This window comes from Colias eurytheme, chromosome 18 (genome assembly GCF_061535395.1).
Source record: "Colias eurytheme isolate Ceu_HAF_F1 chromosome 18, ilColEury1 Martin Lab GWU primary, whole genome shotgun sequence".
NCBI classification, from domain to species: Eukaryota; Metazoa; Arthropoda; class Insecta; order Lepidoptera; family Pieridae; genus Colias; species Colias eurytheme.
In genome coordinates this window covers 5142173-5162809 of record NC_142997.1, presented here as the reverse complement: position 1 = coordinate 5162809, position 20637 = coordinate 5142173, and the positions used below count along the sequence as shown (strand labels likewise).

Genomic DNA, 20637 nt, shown 5'->3' with positions numbered 1-20637 from the left:
CCGTTATAGTATGACCTAAATATTTAATCGCATTGATCCGTTGAAGACAATTAGTTAGAAAAATTGTTTGGTAAAACGATTAGTCACAGAGATATGAAATTGCGGAGTAAACACTAATTTAAAGAAAGATTCATTTCAGCAAGTTTTTAAAAAGCTCATAAAGTATTTGTTGCTCTTTGAGTGTTATAATGGTTAGAAATATACAAATACACAAGCCACAGTAAACCATTTTTTTTTCAAATTCTATGTCCTGTGACATTAACAAGCGCCATCTATTAATGACAAAAGTTTGAACATGCTTTTGTGTTACAGAAGGGGTGTGGTTTTTCTCATGAGCTTTCGCTCAGTTTTTGAAGTGAAACTTCTTTATCGGGGTAGGAAAAAAATTTAGTGTAACATTATTTCGTTACGCGTGACATTTTTCCGTTATGCGCCATCTTTTTCTTATCCCTACCACGCGTATTTCTGTAAAGTTGCATATATTACATTATTTTTTGAAAAATAAGGCCATAAAGAAGTTTCACTTCTTACGTGTGTACACGCACACATTTTTATTTTTTAATTCTATGTCATGTAGAGCGCCATTAAACAGCGCCATCTATACAATAATGTCAAAAGTTTGAACATAATATGTAGGTACCTTTGTTTTGTAGTGAAAGGGTGTTGGTGAAAGTCCAGTTGTCTCTATGTTTATTGTTTATATATTAGCAGATGGCGCTACTTTAATTTAAAACGAAAGTAGCTGAAACATAATTGAATAAAATGCTGTGATTTTTTAAATAATAGAAAAATAAAAAATAAAATGATTACGAAGCGGCATTCGAACCCGATCCTCGAAGGTAAAAATTTCAAATTTATAAAAAAAAATTGAATGTTATAAAAGTACATAATATGTTAAAATACTTAGGTTTTATTTATTACAGGTCCCAAATTAATTCAATTAAACACATCTGGAAATTGAATATCGATGCTCTTGTTTTTTGTGATGAATTTTATTTTTTGAGTCCTATACCAGGGCCTAATTCATGTTGAATTAGGCACTGGAGTAGGTAGTAAATAATAATAGTGTTAAGTTACGTAAATACTGATTTCTATGAAAATTGTTTCATGATATAATAATTAATAACATTACTACTACTGTTGAACAAATAAATACTAAACATAGAGGTTAGTATCTAGTCAAAAACGTCAAAATCTACATGCACATTCCTCAAAATTATCAAATTAAATCGTTTACAGCAAGTTCACAGCATATTTTATGTAAATGTTACATAGATTTATTCACGTTTTGCAATAAAAATCCATTGTTTATTGGGAACGTAGAAGAAATATAATTGAAAAATAAGAACAACGCCGCGTAGTATTTAATTAGCTAAGCTTCTAACCGATACATTCAGGATTTAAAAAAATATATACGTAATTGATAATTACTGATGACTCTTAAGATTGTCTGACTTAATTATGCAATTTATCCTTTTATAATATGAGACCTTCTCCGCGTAGCTTCAGTTTACAGATATCTCGAACCGACCGACACAATGCAGCGAACGGCGCTAATTTTAATTATTTCGTTAAATTTTATAGTCGCGTATGGTTCCGTTCTTGTGCCAGTAAAAAATACTGATACATCGAAACCAATAAGGGAAAAACATATAGTGCCTGAATCAAAGGGAAATGGGAAAAATGTATTGCAAAAAACTTTTCTTTTTAACGGCAGTTACGTTTATTTGGAAGATGTGTTGTTTGTTTTGAAAAATCAAAATTGGACTGAGGAAGAACAACCGTGTTTGAATAGAACTGTGTCGTTATTGAGGAATTTGCAAAATTTCACTTTATGGGCGGCGTGGAGTAAGTACTTATATTTTGAATATTTTTGTTTATTTTTTTTTCCAATAAGTTTATAAAATATTTTTACATAGTGTCATATAGAGGGAATTAGCATGAGAGAGTAATGTTTATATTAAGATATAATATTTTATCAATACAAGCGACTACTTTTGCGTTCTAGATATTAGGCATATATGCAATGCATAAAATTATGAAACATTTTTAGATTAACAGTAGAGACTAGCCAATTTCGAAATTAATATTTCAATATGAAGATTGGTGAATTTATTGCAACAAACATTTAATATATTAGGTATACATGTTAATTCTGTTTGACGACATAATAAGGTTGCAACATAAAACTTTCATTATACATATATCGTATTATTTTGTTTTCTGCTTGTTTTGCAAATCTAAATTCTAAGTACCAAAAAATTGTATTTTCGATCTAAAATTATTTTCCCACTGCATGAGTAACTATGTACTCACTTAGTAATGTATAATTTTTAACATTGCAACTAGGTATAAGAACTAAATTATAATTAGATTGTTTTTTTGTTATTGTTCAAGGTCCGGGAATGAAAATCTAATTTTATTCTAATTCTTACACATGTTATATTAATGGTATTTTAAATCGTAATTAGAATTAAAAACTTTTATGTTTAAAGTTTTAATTAATTTTATTTGTTAGAGCCATTAACTTCATCGCAATGAAATTAAAATATAATGGAATTTAATAACTGTCAAACTATTCGGTATTCTGCTGTTAGATTTTGTATATTTTTTCATTATATTCATAAGAAAATACTTAGTTCTGAATTTTATCATCTACTAAAATTGAACAGAACAAACCGTTGCCGAATTTAAAAACATACACAACCAATATTACTTAATAAACACTCATTAAAAAAATAACAAACATTCATTAACATATTTTTCTATTTAGATTTTAATATTCAACAGATTGGGACTCCATAGCATCAGAGCCTCAAGGCTTACTCTATGGCAGTCGCTTCCATCTCGGCAATTACGATGAATGTATGGACGCTCCGTGGTACAAAGATCATGAGGAACTCAGATCTCAATATTGCCTGGCTGATATCGTTCTGGAGAGAACGGATAAAGGTGTTAAGAAACGCGATCACGATCCGTATGATCCTAATCAATCTGCTCTTAATTTACTGGAGGTAGGTCGAGATTTAGAATAAATTTTGTACTGTGAAATTCTGTATTTTGTAGGACATTCATTGCTTTTTAACTCCTTATGAAAGTTTCTTTCTTACAAGTGCTTTATTCGTATTGATAAAAATAACGATTAATAAGTTTAAAATTGTTATTTTAACGATATTTGATATCCTTATCGGTTAAATTGATATACAAAATAATATAGAGGAATGCTTTAAAGAAAAACAATTACCTAATTAGTTATTTCCGGTCTTTTATTACCTTCTTTATTATGTTTATAACTAGTGACTCATAAAATCATCACATTCTACTTCTAGTTCTAACTACTCTGTGAATTCATTAAAAAGTTGTTATTGTTGCAACTCTACAATTACGAGTATTAAACGCATCTCATATCCATTTCAACATAATATGTATTATCAAATCACTGTTTTTTTTTTAGTTAATCAGAATTTAAACAGACAACACAAATAAAATGTAAAGGTTGAAAAAATAAATATGTATAACAATTAAAAATTAAAACTTCTTCTTCCCTTTAATTGCAACATCCCTTTGTTATTTCTTCATCAATATTAAGTGTAAACAGTAATCAATACATTACAATATATTATTTCGCAACATAATTTTACTAATGTAACCCTAATTCTAACAGCATCAATCTTACTTTCGGCGTCCTTTAAACCGGCTCACATGGGGTATGTGTGTGCCTGATATCTGCGAAAAGGAATCCGTAGTGCGTCTGATGGGTATACTGCTAGCCCATAGTCATTTAGGAGCTGCTGGTTTAAAGGCAAACGTTGCTGTCAACAGCTGTGACAAGGCTAACGAACCTGTGCATTACGATGGTCTATTTTATTCCTTTTTGTGAGTATATAATGATTTATATGTATAGAAGCTTAAACATTTGGAGGCTAGCTTGTATTTATGATAAACATTTGTTGTGCAACAAAGCTGAATCAAAGTGTTGCGGAGTTGCTATCAATTCAGCAACACTACGTGTTGCAGTTGCATGTTAAGAATTGACATGTTCTTGCCAAAAAAGTGGAAGGGCAAAATTGAAACAAAGTGTCGAGCAACATTCTCGCATCATCAATAATGTTTATCGTGCTGTTACTCAACAAATCGTTAAAATGAATACCTACGAGGTTTAAATACCTATAAACGACTTCTATACAAAAGAATGTGTTATTAATAATTATAATTACCTATCTCAATTAAATCCGACGTCCTCTATTTTATTTAAGAAATTCTAGGTATACGTTTCGAAGATATATATGCTTATGAATTATGAATATTCATGACTATGAATTACAAGGCTAGTACTAAAATAAATCACTTTTTACTTTATTTATTTTTAATTATTGAAGTATTTGTACAGTTAGCTTATAATAAAGAGCAAAATTAATATCAAAAGATACTTTTTTTCTCGGATAAAATTCATATTACAATAAACACAGGTATCTACCTATATTCGTTTTTCGTTTGCGTATGTTTTAAACATTTATCATAATACGGTATAAATAAATTTAAAAAATTTAAATTTAATATAATCCGTTTGTTATATAAGTTTATTGATACTTAATGGCGTTTTAACGTAATTACTAATTTAATTTTATTTTCAGCTGTGTTTTTGGTGTCTTAATAGCAGTCTGTGTGATTAGCACCATATTAAACAAAAAAGATAATAATTACAGTAAGTATACTATTTATATCCTAATAATTATTAATCTAGGTATATTTTATATCTTATATATAAAATTCTCGTGTCACAATGTTAGTCTGCATACTCCTCCGAAACGGGTGGACCGATTCTCATGAAATTTTCTGTGCATATCTGGTAAGTCTGAGAATCGGCCAACATCTATTTTTCATATGTACCACGGGCGAAGCCGGGGCGGACCGCTAGTCTTATATATAAAATTCTCGTCTTATATATAAAATTCTCGTGTCACAATGTTAGTCTGCATACTCCTCCGAAACGGGTGGACCGATTCTCATGAAATTTTCTGTGCATATCGGGTAAGTCTGAGAATCGGCCAACATCTATTTTTCATATGTACCACGGGCGAAGCCGGGGCGGACCGCTAGTATATATATATATTATAGTAATTACCAGAAATGTATTATCATAAAAACTAGGTATCACAATGTCATAATTTTTTTAAATGTAATATGTAGTTCTGCTTAAACCTGCTTCTATTTAGTTTAAAAGCGAAAGTGTTGAAGATATAATATATCTATCTAATAGATATAGGTACATATATAGATTCTAGTCTCCTTTTGAAGGCTAATCGTGTTTAGAAGATACACTGGTTTATCGGTGACGTCGCGGGTTTAAGCTAGTCTCGAATATTATCCACAAAACAATACATAATTAAAACTAAGTTTTAGTATGACATGCTCACCTTGATATGTTTATTTTAGGAAATATAATAACAAAAGCATTTGACCTTAATAAAAATGCGGTGGATCTTTTGAAAGTTAAGAAAGAAGGTATTGAAGTGTTATATGGGATACGATTTTTCACAATGGTCATTATTGTAATTAGTCATCAATTTGGTATATCAAATGGTGGCCCAATCAGCAACGGTTACAGAGTGGATGAGGTAATTTTTTAATTTACTAAAGTGTGTTATATTTCTGCAAGATTATATCATTTATTTAACAACTCGCTCATAATCCTTTCAACCATTTCTTAAGTAATATCTTATCCAATTTTGAAACTTGTATGTATCGTCCGCGTCTTAAAAAATACTTAACATTATAAAGACGCCAGTTTTTTTTTGTTTGTAATTAATATTTTCGTTTTTCTTTTTCACCACTAGAAAGGTACGGTCTACATTATGCTTAAATAACATCGATCGTTATATTTTTTATCCTGATCAACTCGCGGATATAGAATTACTAAAGTCGCAAAAAGTATTTTTCATTCTAGTTTTATACACTTAATTCGGTAAATTGAACATATTAAAACTTTCAGGACATAGTTTCTTTTATTGGGATGTTTATACTGCACGATGACGTCATGGTGGACTCTTTCTTCTGGTTGTCTGGCTTTTTGACCGCCAACATCATAACAAAGGTGAAAGGACCTCTTAATCTGCCAGTGTTTTTCTTGAAGAGATATGTCAGGTTAGTTTCACATTATTTTATTTACAACTCGCTTTACACTGCTGCTTCGGCGTATTCTTAAGCTTAACAAATTATATACTTCAGTTTCATCGGCTTGGCTAGCCATTGGTGTACCTAATCAGAACGAAAATCGGGAAAGCAGCATATATGACCGACTATATTTTGTTATATAGAGTTGATCTCAATAAACCTGAGCCTAAATGATGAAAGATAATATAAAAAGTATGAATTGAAAACTAAACAAGCAAGTTTGACTCTAAAAATTACATTATAAAGAAAAAATACTTGATAGTCACCAACTTATTCAGAAATTATTTGACCAGTTTTAATAGTTACCTTACCGTTAGATTTTTTGTGTATTTGTGATCTGAAACTACGTTTACCTAAATGTACATAAAAAATAATATTATACACGAAATCTAATTAATTTATGCCAAAGTTGTTATCTGTTTACGCATGTTATTATATAACATAACATTATTTTAGTGTTATGCAAATTATTGCAGTATCATAATTATTTATAAAAAAAGCTTGTAACTAGGTAGTACAGAGAAACTTCCTAAAAATTAACGGCTCTATATAAATTTAACTTGACATTGAGCTGTGCATTGAGTATAATTAAAATGATATAGATAATAGATTATAATCAAATAAACAGAATAACAATTAGTACCTACTTAAAAAAATGAAGGTTTTATTTAGGAACATTAGTGTATGGTAATGGGTAATAAATAATAGTTATTTTTAAACAATTTTTTTGTTTCACATAAAACTATTCCTACATAAAAGTAATCGATATGAACGTCGAATAATGTCAGAAAATGTCGATTGAAAATGTGATCTTGAACATCTAACTAACTTTTAAATTGTAACCCTTTCAAACAATGAAATAAATAATGAAACGTGGGTATATTACTTGAACACAATATACATGTTACGATATATTATGTATGTATGTTATAATTTTGATTTATGTCTGTTTGTTATGCCTTTTTATGTTGTGAATCGATGTTTAAATTCATCATTAATTTACAGACGTAATGTTGCTAATTTATACTTACTCGTAATAACATTATTTTTGTATTATAAAAACTTTTTGACGTAAACCTTTATGCTCAAATACATAGTTTATTTGCCCCTTACGGGTTACTGAATATCACATAATATTATTACACATCTCTATTCTCTAGGTCAAACTTTTAATTAAATCAATGCGGTTTAAATAAATTTTTCTTCCTGTGATAAAGGGTCATTGAAATCTACTATATAAAAATAAGTCGGGTTTTCCTTCCTGACGCTATTACTCCAGAATGCACGAACCGATTTCCACGGTTTTGCATTCTTTGGAAAGGTCTCGGGCTCCGTGAGGTTTATAGCAAAGAAAAGGTGTCTCTGGTGGCGAAACGGAGTTCGTCGGGTTTGCTAGTCCATACTAATATTATAAATGCGAAAGTAACTCTGTCTGTCTGTTACTCAATCACGCCTAAACTACTGAACCAATTTTCATGAAATTTGGTATGGAGATATTTTGATACCCGAGAAAGGACATAGGCTACTTTTTATCCCGGGAAAATGACGCATTCCCGGAAATCCCACGGGAACGGGAACTATGCGGGTTTTTCTTTGACTGCGCGGGCGAAGCCGCGGGCGGAAACCTAGTTTAATATAAATATTCCTATTCAACATTCACGTAAACTGTAGGTATTAATTGTACCTAATATACTGTAACTAGGAAGCTTTTTAAGCTAAAATTTCCAAAAATAAACCGAAGGTCAAAATTCGTAACACTTCTTGTGTTACGAATTTTACTAAACAAACATTAATCCAAACTATTTTACAACTTTACTTGCGTCTCTACATTTGAAAATACCGACATTCTAAGAAACTAAAAACGTTCTCAATTTTTTTTTTTTAGGTTGGCAGTAGCATATGCAGTGACAATATTCTACGTTTGTTCCGTGTATCCGTACACCGGTTCTGGACCGCTCTGGAAGAAGGCTGTGAGTCAGGACACAGATCAGTGCAGAAAGAACTGGTGGGCTAGTCTACTTATGATCAGCAATTACTTCGATAGCGAGAATATTGTAAGTTTTTAAGCTATGCAAGTTTCTATCGCAGGCATTGAGCGCGGGGACCAAATCCAAAAATTGCGTAACGAAAAAACCTCACGCTCCCCACTCCGACGGGATATAGGCTATAGCATGCAATATATTTACCGCGGCAGTCCCCGAGTGCCACACATCTTTTTTTATTAAGTTTTTTACTGCATTTATATATATAATATACTGTATAGTGTATATAGGTATGTTTTTTATGTTGTAGCATGGACTAATAAATGTTGTAGTAAGAGACTATTAAGGGCTCTATGTAAACGAATGAGCTTTGGCTATTTATATATTGATTTATATCAATTAAAATTTATGTTCGAGATCTATCTTAGGGTACGCGCAGACAGAGAGCGTTCTGCGTTCCGCGTTCTACGTTCTGCGTTCCGCGTTCTTTGTAATGTGAAGGATCTATAGCGCCGGCGCACACAGAACGCAGTTAGACCGCGGCGGTCATTCGGAACGCTTGCGTTCTCGCGTTCTCTGTACAGAATTACAAAGAACTCGCGTTCTCGCTATGGCTGGTCCGTCTTCTCCAATTGGTATCTTGTTTTTCTATTTCAGATTTTACATAGTCATGTAACTCATTGAAGCTATTTATTGACATTCGAAAATAAATATAAAATCTCTCTTCATCTTGAAGCAGCTCAGGCATAAGAATACTAAATTCTCCCATATCATCTCGTTTCGTGTTGATAGGGTGTACCCAACATTTTCTACTTTTTTTTTTGACTCCTCTAGACTCCACAAAAGCAAGGCTTCATCTTCGGAAGATGAACTTTCGAGAGACATGTTTCACGTGCGGAGAGTCACGAAATAGAACGCAAAAGTCTTGAACGGCTCCTGTGTGCGCTAGAACGCAGAACGCAGAACTGACGAACGCAGAACGCAGAACGCGGAACGCAGAACGCTGTATGTCTGCGCGTAGCCTTAATCGTATTTAAATACCTATATTTAATGTTTATTATGAATCTTCCTAGAACAATAAATTACAAAAAACATAAATAGTGATATTTATCAAAAAACACCATATTTAAAAATGGCTGTAAAAAACTACACGTGTTAAAAGGTTGACTATATTATGTAATAAATTAATTGTGTACGTAGGCTTTTAACGTATAATTTATAGAAGTTACAATATTTTTATGATTAAATAAATTAATTCAAGTTAGGCGCTGGATCGCTATTTTATAGGCTCGTTATTTTAAATTTATGTGTTACATCCATACTAATATTATAAATGCGAAAGTAACTCTGTCTGTCTGTCTGTTACTCAATCACGCCTAAACTACTGAACCAATTTTCATGAAATTTGGTATGGAGATATTTTGATACCCGAGAAAGGACATAGGCTACTTTTTATCCCAGGAAAATGACGCAATCCCGGAAATCCCACGGGAACGGGAACTATGCGGGATTTTCTTTGCCTGCGCGGGCGAAGCCGCGGGCGGAAACCTAGTGTTAAATAAGTTTGTAATAAGTACTGTAATAATTATTATTTATAGCTATATATAGCCCTTTAACATATTTTGCATGTTGGTTTTTAATTTTTCAATAAAAATATTTTTTGTTATTATTATGTTTTTGTTTCAGTGTATAGTAGTGAGCTGGTACATTCCGTGTGATTTTCATTACTTCGTGATATCTTTGCTAGCTTACTGGCTTTACAAGAAAAATAAATTGACTGGGCAAATAGTTGCAGTTTTGTTATCTGTTGGAGCCATCATATCTCCTGGAGTCGTCAATTATTTGCATAATCTGCCTCCAATACAACTTTTCACGTTTGAGTAAGTTTCAATATTTATGTATTGTTTTTAGTTTTCTTGTAGAACTAGGTTTTTTTATAGTCAATAGGCAATCAAAATCATTTTAAAATAGAATTGAAGTTGCAAGTTCTCCCATACTACATTTCTCGGGCGAAGCAGCGGTCTAAATAATATCTAACTCTAAATTCTTATTAAAGAAAAACAGGAGCGCTAAGAAAACAAACAAAAGACAGTTTGTAAAACCACGGACAATTGAATTGACAGACAAAACCCAAGAAGCTTATATCTAATACACTGGAGATTTCACTTGCCAAGTTAGGTGTGATAGGGATAAAAAAACATACAGGCGTCATTCAAGGTCATATTTTCTTGTTACAAGTTTATGTTCATACTGAAATCTCCAGTGTATTAGCTTCTTGGACAAAACCATTTAATTGTCTATTTAATTGATTAATTATATGCATAACACCTTTACCTCCTTTGTGGGTAAAAAAAGATGTTTACCCGATTACCATTGCGTGCATTTAATAAGTGGAAAAGAACAATAATTTTCCGCAAAGTAGAAGGCACTGATTATCATGCACCAGCCATTCATAAATATTAAATATTAAATATCTATGAGCTATTAAAAATTAACTTAACTTTTAAGCTATTGCATAGCTTCTATCGCGGGCCTTGAGCACGGGGACCGAATGCAGAAATTCCGTAACGAAAATACCTCACGCTCCCCACGGGGACGGGCACGGAGGTGTGGCTTGAAGGCATAGCATGCAATAGCTTTACCGCGGCAGTCCCCGAGTGCCACACGTCTTTTTGTTATTAGTATATTATGAAATCTTTTGTCTTGGGTTTGTAAAGGACATTTCTTATGATTATTTTTTATTCGAAGTTAATTTATTAAACTATTCGTGTTATCTTATAAAAAAAATATTTGTATTCATGTTAGAGCAATTGATAGTGATTGTAATTGGAATATATCTAATGCAATTATTGTATTATTTTTTTTTCTCTGAAAAACTTGACGCATAGGTATTACGGATTAACAAAGTAGTGTATCAATTGTGATGAGAAAATAAATAAATAAATAATTATTACCTATTAAATAACTATTAATAGTTTTAACATTCAGTAATCGGTAATTTTTTAAATGAACTATGAAATTCAAAAAGAGCGGCTGTGTTGAGCACAAGTGTCAGAAGTGAAACTTCTTTGGCAAGATTAAACCAATAACAAAAATCGTCGCCTTACTCCATGACGTGACTGTATTGCCACGACGCGACTTTATGTAATTTTACTCTCAACACGCCTCAAGCAGTTTCACTTCAAGCAATCATTACAAATCTTCCAGTATTAAAATTTCTTTATGTTAACAGTTTCATAACAAACCCGAGAGGACCAAAGCAATTCCACCTGACATACATCAAGAGTCACACGAGGTTTGCCGCATATCTCATCGGTTTCTTCAGCGGATACATATTCGTACGATATTACACTATGAAAAATAAAAGGATATCGCAAGTATGAGCCTTTTTTTATATATATTTTTATTATGCAAACAAAGAATAATTTTTCGTAATAATCGATTAGACTTATGTCTTACAATATACGAAATCTTGACCAGGATAAAAGTAAAAGTGAATTTCTTTTTCAAATATAATTAAGGGAGCCACTTGAAAGTGATCTTTGATGTTGCATGTAAAATATGCTTCCAAAGTTATCTGGTTTGGTTATAAAGGTTTAACAATTAAGCGCGTCACACACGGTAAAGATACTATAATATTTTATCTTAAGATACTGTTATATTTTATATTACAGTATCTTAACGCATCCGGTATCAGCGTTCGGACCATCAGTTTTCTTTTTGTCATTGCGTACTAAGACTCCTGTAGAACCGCCATCCTGTTACAAATGACCCACAAAATTTCGCGTCACGTTAAGATACTGTAATAATAAAATATTATAGTATCTACTATCTTCACCGTGTGTGACGCGCTTTAACCTGCTCCGAATTACGTAAGATCTTGACAACTATTATAACCATTAGCTTTTTATTTCACTACATAGTAAAAAACAAAGTCGCTTTCTCTGTCCCTATGTCCCTATGTCTATGTATGCTTTTTTTTAATAGATAGATTCAAGAGGAAGGTTTAAGCACAGGTTTAAGTATATAATTTATTATGTTTTAGACAAAGCTGGTTGTAAATAAATAAAAAAAAAGATAATGCCTATTAAAACATTTCAAACTATTTTATATTGTGAAATGCAGACAGTTACAACTGTTAATTAGCCATTCCATTAATTAAAAAAAATAATGTTCATGTTTATTGTTTGAATTAACACGATTAATAAATATTCAATAGAATTTTAATAATGGTTGACAATGACTGAATGGCATGCTAATAACATTATTTTTATTAATGCCATTTTCCTGACAATTTGAATTCAGGCAAGCATAATTATTAGTCTGATTTCTTTGGTATAACATCAATCTTACCTAGTTATATTTCTTTTAGTGTATAACTACTTCTCCCCGGCTCTATAAACAATAAAAGTGATTAACATATAAATTGACATATCATTAAAGATTTTTTAATGTTTCTAAAATCCAGTTATAGAAAAATTATTACATTCATTAAAATCAATTAAAACCATTATGCCTTTATGACAATATCATTAGTGACTATTCTTGCAATAATAAAAAAATAAAAAAACACGTACATACTTAGTTAGAATTAAACTAATACTCCTACGACTATCGGAAAAACTCTGCATTTTTTTCTACATTTGAAAGACTAGGTATATACTGTAATTAATAGATATTAGAATATAGTTAACATTATTAGTTTCGTAACGTACCTATAATACTTTATTTGATTAAAAGAAAAGGGGACTTCACTAATCAACTATTTAATGAAATATTTACACGAAATGGTATATCTTATTTCAGAAATGGTCGCTAATAGGCATGCTCATTGGAATCGTTCTGATGATAGCGGTATTGTTTTCTGGACCACCCTACTTATGGCGACAGTACACAGTGGTCGAAAGTGCAATATACGCAGCATTAAATCGACCAGTGTGGGCCTGCGGAATTTCCTTCATCGTCTTGAGCTGCGCGTTTGGAAATGTTCGTAAGTATTGAAAGGATCCGTACTTGATAACGAGCTGCGATAAAAAACATTGTAGAATTCGAGACGAACACAAAACAATCATTTCTATATTATACATATTATCTCTATGTGACTAATCGAATCGTTCTACATAGTGTGTGTTATGTTTTAACTTTATTCATCGCGACCGCATAAACATTTCGTTGTATAATACATATATATGTTAACGGAAATGTATGTAATCCGTCATTGTAGGAGGAAATGTGTATAAAATAATTTATTTCACACATTTCCGTGCGATTTTAGGAATTACATACATTTCTTAGGAATTTTATACAATAACGGATTACATACATTTCCGTTAACATATTATATATACTAATTATATGTTCATTATGTGTTTGTTATTTTGGATAATCATTAGTCAAATAATGCGTATTTTGGAAATTACTTTATTTCGATTATTTCTTCAGAAAGCTTTTGATAAAGTCTCAACAAAAAAAATCAAAACAAAAACATACTATGATTGGTGCAAATTTTTTCATTAGCTAATCGGAACACTTTTGTTGGGGGTGACTTAAATGGACGTCACATATTCTGGTCAGCGAAGTCTCAACTGAGAGGTAATCATGTATCTATTTGATGCATTGAAAGAATATTCAAATTTTCTTAAGCACTTATCCTGTTTAAGAAAAAGCACTTATTTCCGCACTGCTTTATTCCTTGGCACTAGATTATACAACACCTACGGTTTCTAAGCTTGGAGCTTATAAGCTTCATTCGTCGGATGTCGAAATTAGTTTCCCAAACATTGGCTCGATAATATGTTCAGAATGTTTGTTAAGTTCCTAGTACATACATAGTTATGTGACAAAAAATCACCAAATTGATGTACAGTTGTTCTTTACTATGATTTACATAAATATTTGTCTGGTGTTAAGTTTAATTCTTAATTGTAATTAAACAATTATCTATTGTGCACTGTGAGAATTGCGTTTTTGCTAAAGTTGAATATAAAGCAACGTTAAATTGCCATAACCATATTCTATTATCTAATTTGTAAAGTTATTATATTCTATCTTGATAAGTGTTTTATTAGACTTGGATTGGGTATATTTGAGAAGGTCAAGGGGTTTGAATAGCCTATAATATTATCATAGACACCATCTATTAACTTCCATACCGTCATAATAAAAATCATCATATAAGCCCAAGTATTTAGTCACTTACATGCAAGGAGTACATGATAGCTACATATTATATCACAGTAGCTAGGCAAGCAATTTGTGATGGAGCACTATTCAATTAACCGATTTATTCCGAGGAACCAACTTGAACAAGGATTTGGTGGACCATTTAGTTTTAACTGTCAATCTCCTCTAACTCCATGGTTTGATTTTCTTGTAGTAAAAAATTGGATGATGGCATTTTGATTAACTTTGTTCAGGACACATTATAATATATTTAAATTCTATAAGTACCTACTAACTACCTAACTCTCGAAAATATCACTTGTATTTTGTCGAAATGCGTCCGGAATAAAGCCTTAATAACATGATGTGGGATGTAAATTGTTCGTTTCTTTTAGGAAAATAATATACTAGCTTCTCTTCTTCCTAAAGAAGCTAAAATTAAATTTTGCTCGTTATAATTCGATTATTTAACGATTGTCGATGAGACATTGATATTATCGAGAGCTTTTAGTTCTAATTTACGCAACGATCGACGAATATCACTTCTGAGTTCTGACTTAAATAAATGTTTAGCTTATATATTATATTTTTTTCAGCATTGATAAAAAGTTTCTTCTGCTGGCGCGCGTGGGTCCCTCTCAGCCGTTTGTCCTACGGACTGTATTTGACTCACTCCATTATGATCGCCAGAAACGTTTATGTCACCAGGAATATGCAACATAATGACTATGTTACTATGGTAAGTGGTTTATTCATAGTTTTGCAGAACTTTTTTTATGTAACCTTTATGTATATTATGATGTTATAATCGATTTCCTCTCCTGCATTTTTTCCATGAAAGAAGAAACAGGGATATATGTAGGAATTCTGATATCTATAAATAGTAGAAAAAACAATAAGAATACTTAAAACAAATACCTTAACTACAATTCATATAAAAATATATATGTAGAATACATAACAATGTTATGTAATTGTATTGTTTATAATTATATTTCAGTTAACAATGAGTGGAGGGGTGGTAGTGGGAGGGTGCATTGCCGCATTTCTCATTTGGCTGCTAGTGGAAGCACCGATCAACAACCTCGTCACTGCTTGGTTGGTACCGAGGTAAGAGCTGTACTTTGATCTAAAATAAGGTTTGATAAATAAAAGAAAACACGTCGCTTTTAAAGTTATTGAAATATATATTACATAATTCAATTAATTTTATGTACTTACTATATTTTTATTATCTAGTCTAGTACCTATATCAATCTGACACCAAATTTCTAGAACACGAAAATTGATTGTGTACTGTAGGTAATTCGATTCCCTGGCTTGGAAATAGACCTATATTTTTTTTTCTATTAACCTCGTCTTGTATTTTTACTTTTTGCAGCAGAAAATCATCACCAATTGAAGACAAAAACGAACAAAATAACGGCCATCTCCACGAAAATCTACCGCCAGTTGTACAAATCGATTCATCGAAAGTATGAAAATATCAGGAATAATACAAATTATAATTCCTTGCCCCTTGGTATCACAATTTTCAGTCTTCCAGTCATCAGTTATGTCTAGATAATAATAAGACTGTTTTTTCATTTATTGTAAAATGAAATAAGAGGTTTATATAATAAGTGTTCCGCCATATAATATATTATGCAATGTGTAACAACAAACAATCGAGTCCATATTTTAGTTTTTGTCACAGCAAAGATGTTTGTGATCATAAAAATAAACAAAGTGTACGAATTCGAATAGACTTCAATAGCATTAATTAAAAAAAACCATTTGTCCAATAACGTTTGTCCGTAAAAAGAGCACAAAAAATGAAACCTACGAACCTACGTGCGTAGTTCTATTGTATGTTCTGTGCCTACGGTAAAAAGTTTTAAAAGATGTGTGTCAGCTTTCTATCCAAAACTTTTCAGTATGTTCAGTTTATAGTTTATACCAGTTTTTGTATGGTGGACGATGAAATAAAATAATGTTTGTAGACTTTTAATCTGCATCTATCTTCAGGTAAAATTTTAACAATACCGGTTATTCCGTTAAGCTTATCATATAGACAAAATCCCACATAATATAATATAACATGAGTATATAAGTAGGGATCAGATATTTTTACTTTTAATGTTATTAATTAGTTAGGTTAAGAATTTTAATTTATTGAGGTTATTCGAGGTAGGTATAGGTAAGTTTTGTAAGACGCATAATGCGTATTAAACTATTGAAATAAGTCATTTGCATTTTATTCAATCCTTACCAAACCTTATCTTTACTAATATTATAAACTAGCTTCCGCCCGCGACTCCGTCCGCGCGGATGTCGGTCTTGGCGTGGATGGTTTATTTCTCCATTTTGAGTAACTCTGACAATGACATCTTATAAATATCTATTGGACCCAAATACGGCTAGGCCTATAATAATACGCAACGTGTGTTCGCGGTTCTACAGAACAACGTCTATGGATAAAACTGAAAAATTAAGATTAATTTTTTTTCTACGTATTTTTTCAGGATAAAAAGTATCCTATTTTACGCCCAGGATAATAAGGTATAATTATACCAAGTTTCATCGAAATCGAACCGTTAGTTTTCACGTGATGTCTTCACATACAGACAGACAGACAGACAGACAAAAATTTTTTTAATCACATATTTGGGTTTGGTATCGATCCAGTAACACCCCCTGCTATTTATTTTTTCAATATTTTCAATGTACAGAATTGACCCTTCTACAGATTTATTATATGTATAGATGCGATAGTTTAAGGCCGCTGCATACGTGACGGGATTTTTTCCGGACGGGACGTGACGGGAAGTTTTGGAAACATCGTTGCATACAAAATGTATCCAAACACGTATATGTCACGGGAACATCGACGGGCCGGGAACGTGGACGGGAAAAATATCGTCACCGACGATGTTTAGCACGTCCCCGTCCCGTCCCGCCCCGTGCGTGCCCCGTCCCGCCCGTGATTTCGCTACGTATGCACAGTCGCTCCGTTCGTGCCGGAGAGATAATAGTGACGCCTTCCAACTCCTATCGAAAATGGACGATGAAAAACTGATCGAATGTGTACGCTCATATCCAGCTTTGTATAATTTAGCGAACCCACAATATTTAGACACAAAATATAAAAATTATTTATGGCGTAAAGTTGCAGTGGAATTATCATTCAGTGAAAACGGTTAGTGTTATTTTAATGAATATATTGTGGTATTCCTAACTATAGTCCTTTTCACCTATGATGATTCCTGTGACACTTCATCGTGTTCTGAATTACGTATTTTATGTTTAAAATGCCAAAATAATTTTATTTGCAGAATGTAGATTACAAAGATGTTAGGCAGGTACATATTACATAGACTCTTAAACATTCTGGCTCGTAATTGAGCATGCAAATATATTGTAAATTACAATAAATAATTACAAAAACCATTACAAAATTATAACAGCTATTATAAATTTAAATATTATAAATAATCTTATATATATATTATAAATTAAACTATTATAAATCCATCTTTCGTTGTTCAAAACACTAGCACGTTAGATCCGAATCACGTCACGGTGCGTATGCGTTTGCACCACGTTCCCGTTGTGAACGAGGCAATCACGTGCCCGTCCCACTCACGTCCCGTCCGAGGTATTTTCCCGTCACGTATGCAGCGGCCTTTATTCTTTTGTTTGTTTTTTTTACAAATCGCAACGGAGCTTTTTTAATGCTTTCTGTCTGGAGATAGTTGGCTAAGGTTGGGAGGCTAGAAAGTGGCAATGGCTACTTTTTACCGCGGTTAAATATCTCCTTCCGATGAAATTTCGTTTGACCACCATCTTTTATATACTAATAATTATTTTTTTATTACCATGTTTTTGCAAATTATAATTTTGCAAAGTTTCCGCTTTTTCAAAGTGCAAGGCTATATAGAATTTTTTTGGCAACATTTGACTTGAAAATATTTTGATAAGATTTGATTTATAGACCAGCCCCCCTAGTCAAGTGGCTTTCTGTTAGCGTAGCGTTCAATAGAATAGACTACGAATCTATGAGATTGACGTAGGCTGTAGATACGTTATCTACAGCTTACGTCAATCTCATACATTCGTAGTCGCTGTAGCTGCTGCTGTAGCTGTAGATAAGCTGTAGATGACGTATCTACAGCCTACGTCAATCTCATACATTCGTAGTCTATTCTATTGAACGCTACGCTAACAGAAAGCCACTTGACTAGGGGGGCAGACTCTCAGTGGAGTTTCGTTTGCAAAAATAGCGGACCTAAATCTGACTTCTGATATATATTGTATAGATACCAGACATCCTATAGCCAGATGTTGCCAACCAGTTTTGTGGTCCCCCTCCCACCACTCCGTTTAATGGTATACAAAGAAAAAAAAAATTCCAAAACATGCCGTGTGGTGTATCAAATGAAAGAGCTTATTGAGTAGATCACGAATATATAGCATTCTATAACATTTCTTACACTTTCTCTAAGATTTTTTAGAAAATTTACGAAAATGCTCCATTTTTGAGTTAACTTTAAACCACTATAGATTGAAAACTCATGAATATATTTTTTAAATTATTATTTTAAATAATTAACAATAGTCCATTGTTTACGATTCAATAGTTCGTACAGTGAAATAGTTGCATTGGGGGGAGCATTCAAAGATGGCGAGTATAATATTTTCAAGTTTATGCCAGAAATAAAGGCCTAATACAAAAATATCGGTGTCAGGGCTTAGAATAATTATCTCTGCACTGTCGTTGTGTTTGCCTCTGTGTGATTAGATTTCAAATCGGTAACTTCAGTGAAAGTTGCGCCTTGCAATTTAAAACATTTTGTGGGGTCATCAAATCCACCACATACATATAGCTCACTTATATTTTATTACGAACTATTGAATCGTAAACAATGGACTGGAATGGCTAATTATTTAAAATAATAGTTTAAAAAATATATTCATGAGTTTTCAATCTATAGTGGTTTAAAGTTAACTCAAAAATGGAGCATTTTCGTAAATTTTCTAAAAAATCTTAGAGAAAGTGAAAGAAATCTTATAGTATGCTATATATTCGTGATCTACTCAATAAGCTCTTTCATTTGATACCCCACACGGCATGTTTTGGAAATTTTTATTTTTTTCTTTGTATGCCATATTTAATTACCAGGGTGGGGGGAGGGGACCACAAAACTGGTTGGCAACATCTGTCTATAGGATGTCTGGGATCTATTATACAATATATATCAGAAGTCAGATTTAGGTCCGCTATTTTTGCAAACGAACATCTCCTTGGAGCCTGCTCTTATTACGCAAGGCAGACATTCACAGCAGACATTGTATATATAACAGCGCCCTCTATTCTACTCTAATAATGTCTATATATCTGATAATGTTATAAAAGAAAGTTCTATTTTATTTATATTAACGCCATCTATAGATATTTATATAAATTTCATAGCACGTTGACAATTATAACGGAGGTCATGTCTACGATAATATGTGTAATTTAGTACAGATGGCGCTTTTATCAAAAAATGAAATTATTATTAAGGGAGGCAAAATATTATTAAGGGGCACACACTTATTGCACCCACTGTATTTTTTATTAAAAAATTATTATTTAAATCTTAGAGATTTAAATAGTAGAATTGCCAATAGTAGTAAAAATGAAAAATAAATCTTGTTTATCTGTCTACCTATCTCTATAAAAATATTATGATTAAATTGTTTTCATCAATTATTGTTTGAAAATAATATTACTACTAGTACCTAGCACATGTGTGAGTGTAGGTAGCGGTACTAGCATTTTGGAAAAGTCAAAGAAAATAATTTAAATCCTGGTGTAGGTAGGTTTACTTATGAAGTTTACCTCTCTAGGTTTATAGAAAGATATTAACAGCTTAGGTCATTAATTAATGATCTAAGATTAACAGTAATAATTTTGAAGCCGATTTTATTAAATATTGAAATACCTAGGTACCTACCTAACTTTTTTAATTTCCTTTGATAGGTTGTAGGTACGATACCTAGAAGAAGGAAGGAGGTAAGTACTAAGTAGGCACTTACTATGGAGTAAGTAATGTGTAACTTGTAGGTAAGTGCCACGATTGCAGTTGATTTTTGTTACCTAGTAGTACCTACATAACTGAAGACGTTATTTTTAAATAATAAGGAAGTATGGGGATGTTTTCTTAGAGTACTAAGGCATTTCAAATAGGTACGTATATAACTAAATCTTATGTAAGTAAGTATATGAATGGGCCAATTCAAGTCGCATAGATAGAACAAATCATGAATTTTTAAAACATTAAGAAATCTGGATCCA

At 32.0% G+C, this 20637-nt stretch overlaps 1 protein-coding gene across 3 annotated transcripts; it reads left to right on the top strand.

Moving 5' to 3' along the window:
* The first annotated feature begins 1526 nt into the window (after positions 1–1526).
* LOC149900618 (nose resistant to fluoxetine protein 6-like) lies at positions 1527–16155 on the top strand. 3 transcript variants are annotated; one of them, XM_090112630.1, is made up of 14 exons: positions 1527–1848; positions 2791–3014; positions 3665–3876; positions 4635–4705; positions 5437–5618; positions 5993–6144; positions 8060–8228; positions 9843–10036; positions 11389–11533; positions 12963–13146; positions 13674–13748; positions 14915–15057; positions 15319–15428; positions 15703–16155. In XM_090112630.1, exons 1-14 carry the CDS (start codon positions 1539–1541, stop codon positions 15797–15799), a joined length of 2268 nt encoding a protein of 755 aa, XP_089968756.1. In that variant the 5' UTR covers positions 1527–1538; the 3' UTR covers positions 15800–16155. The 3 variants fall into 3 exon arrangements, with proteins under 3 accessions (XP_089968756.1, XP_089968755.1, XP_089968757.1); XM_090112629.1 differs by having other exon boundaries at positions 15700–16152; XM_090112631.1 differs by lacking the exon at positions 13674–13748 and having other exon boundaries at positions 15700–16149.
* The last annotated feature ends 4482 nt before the right edge of the window (positions 16156–20637 follow it).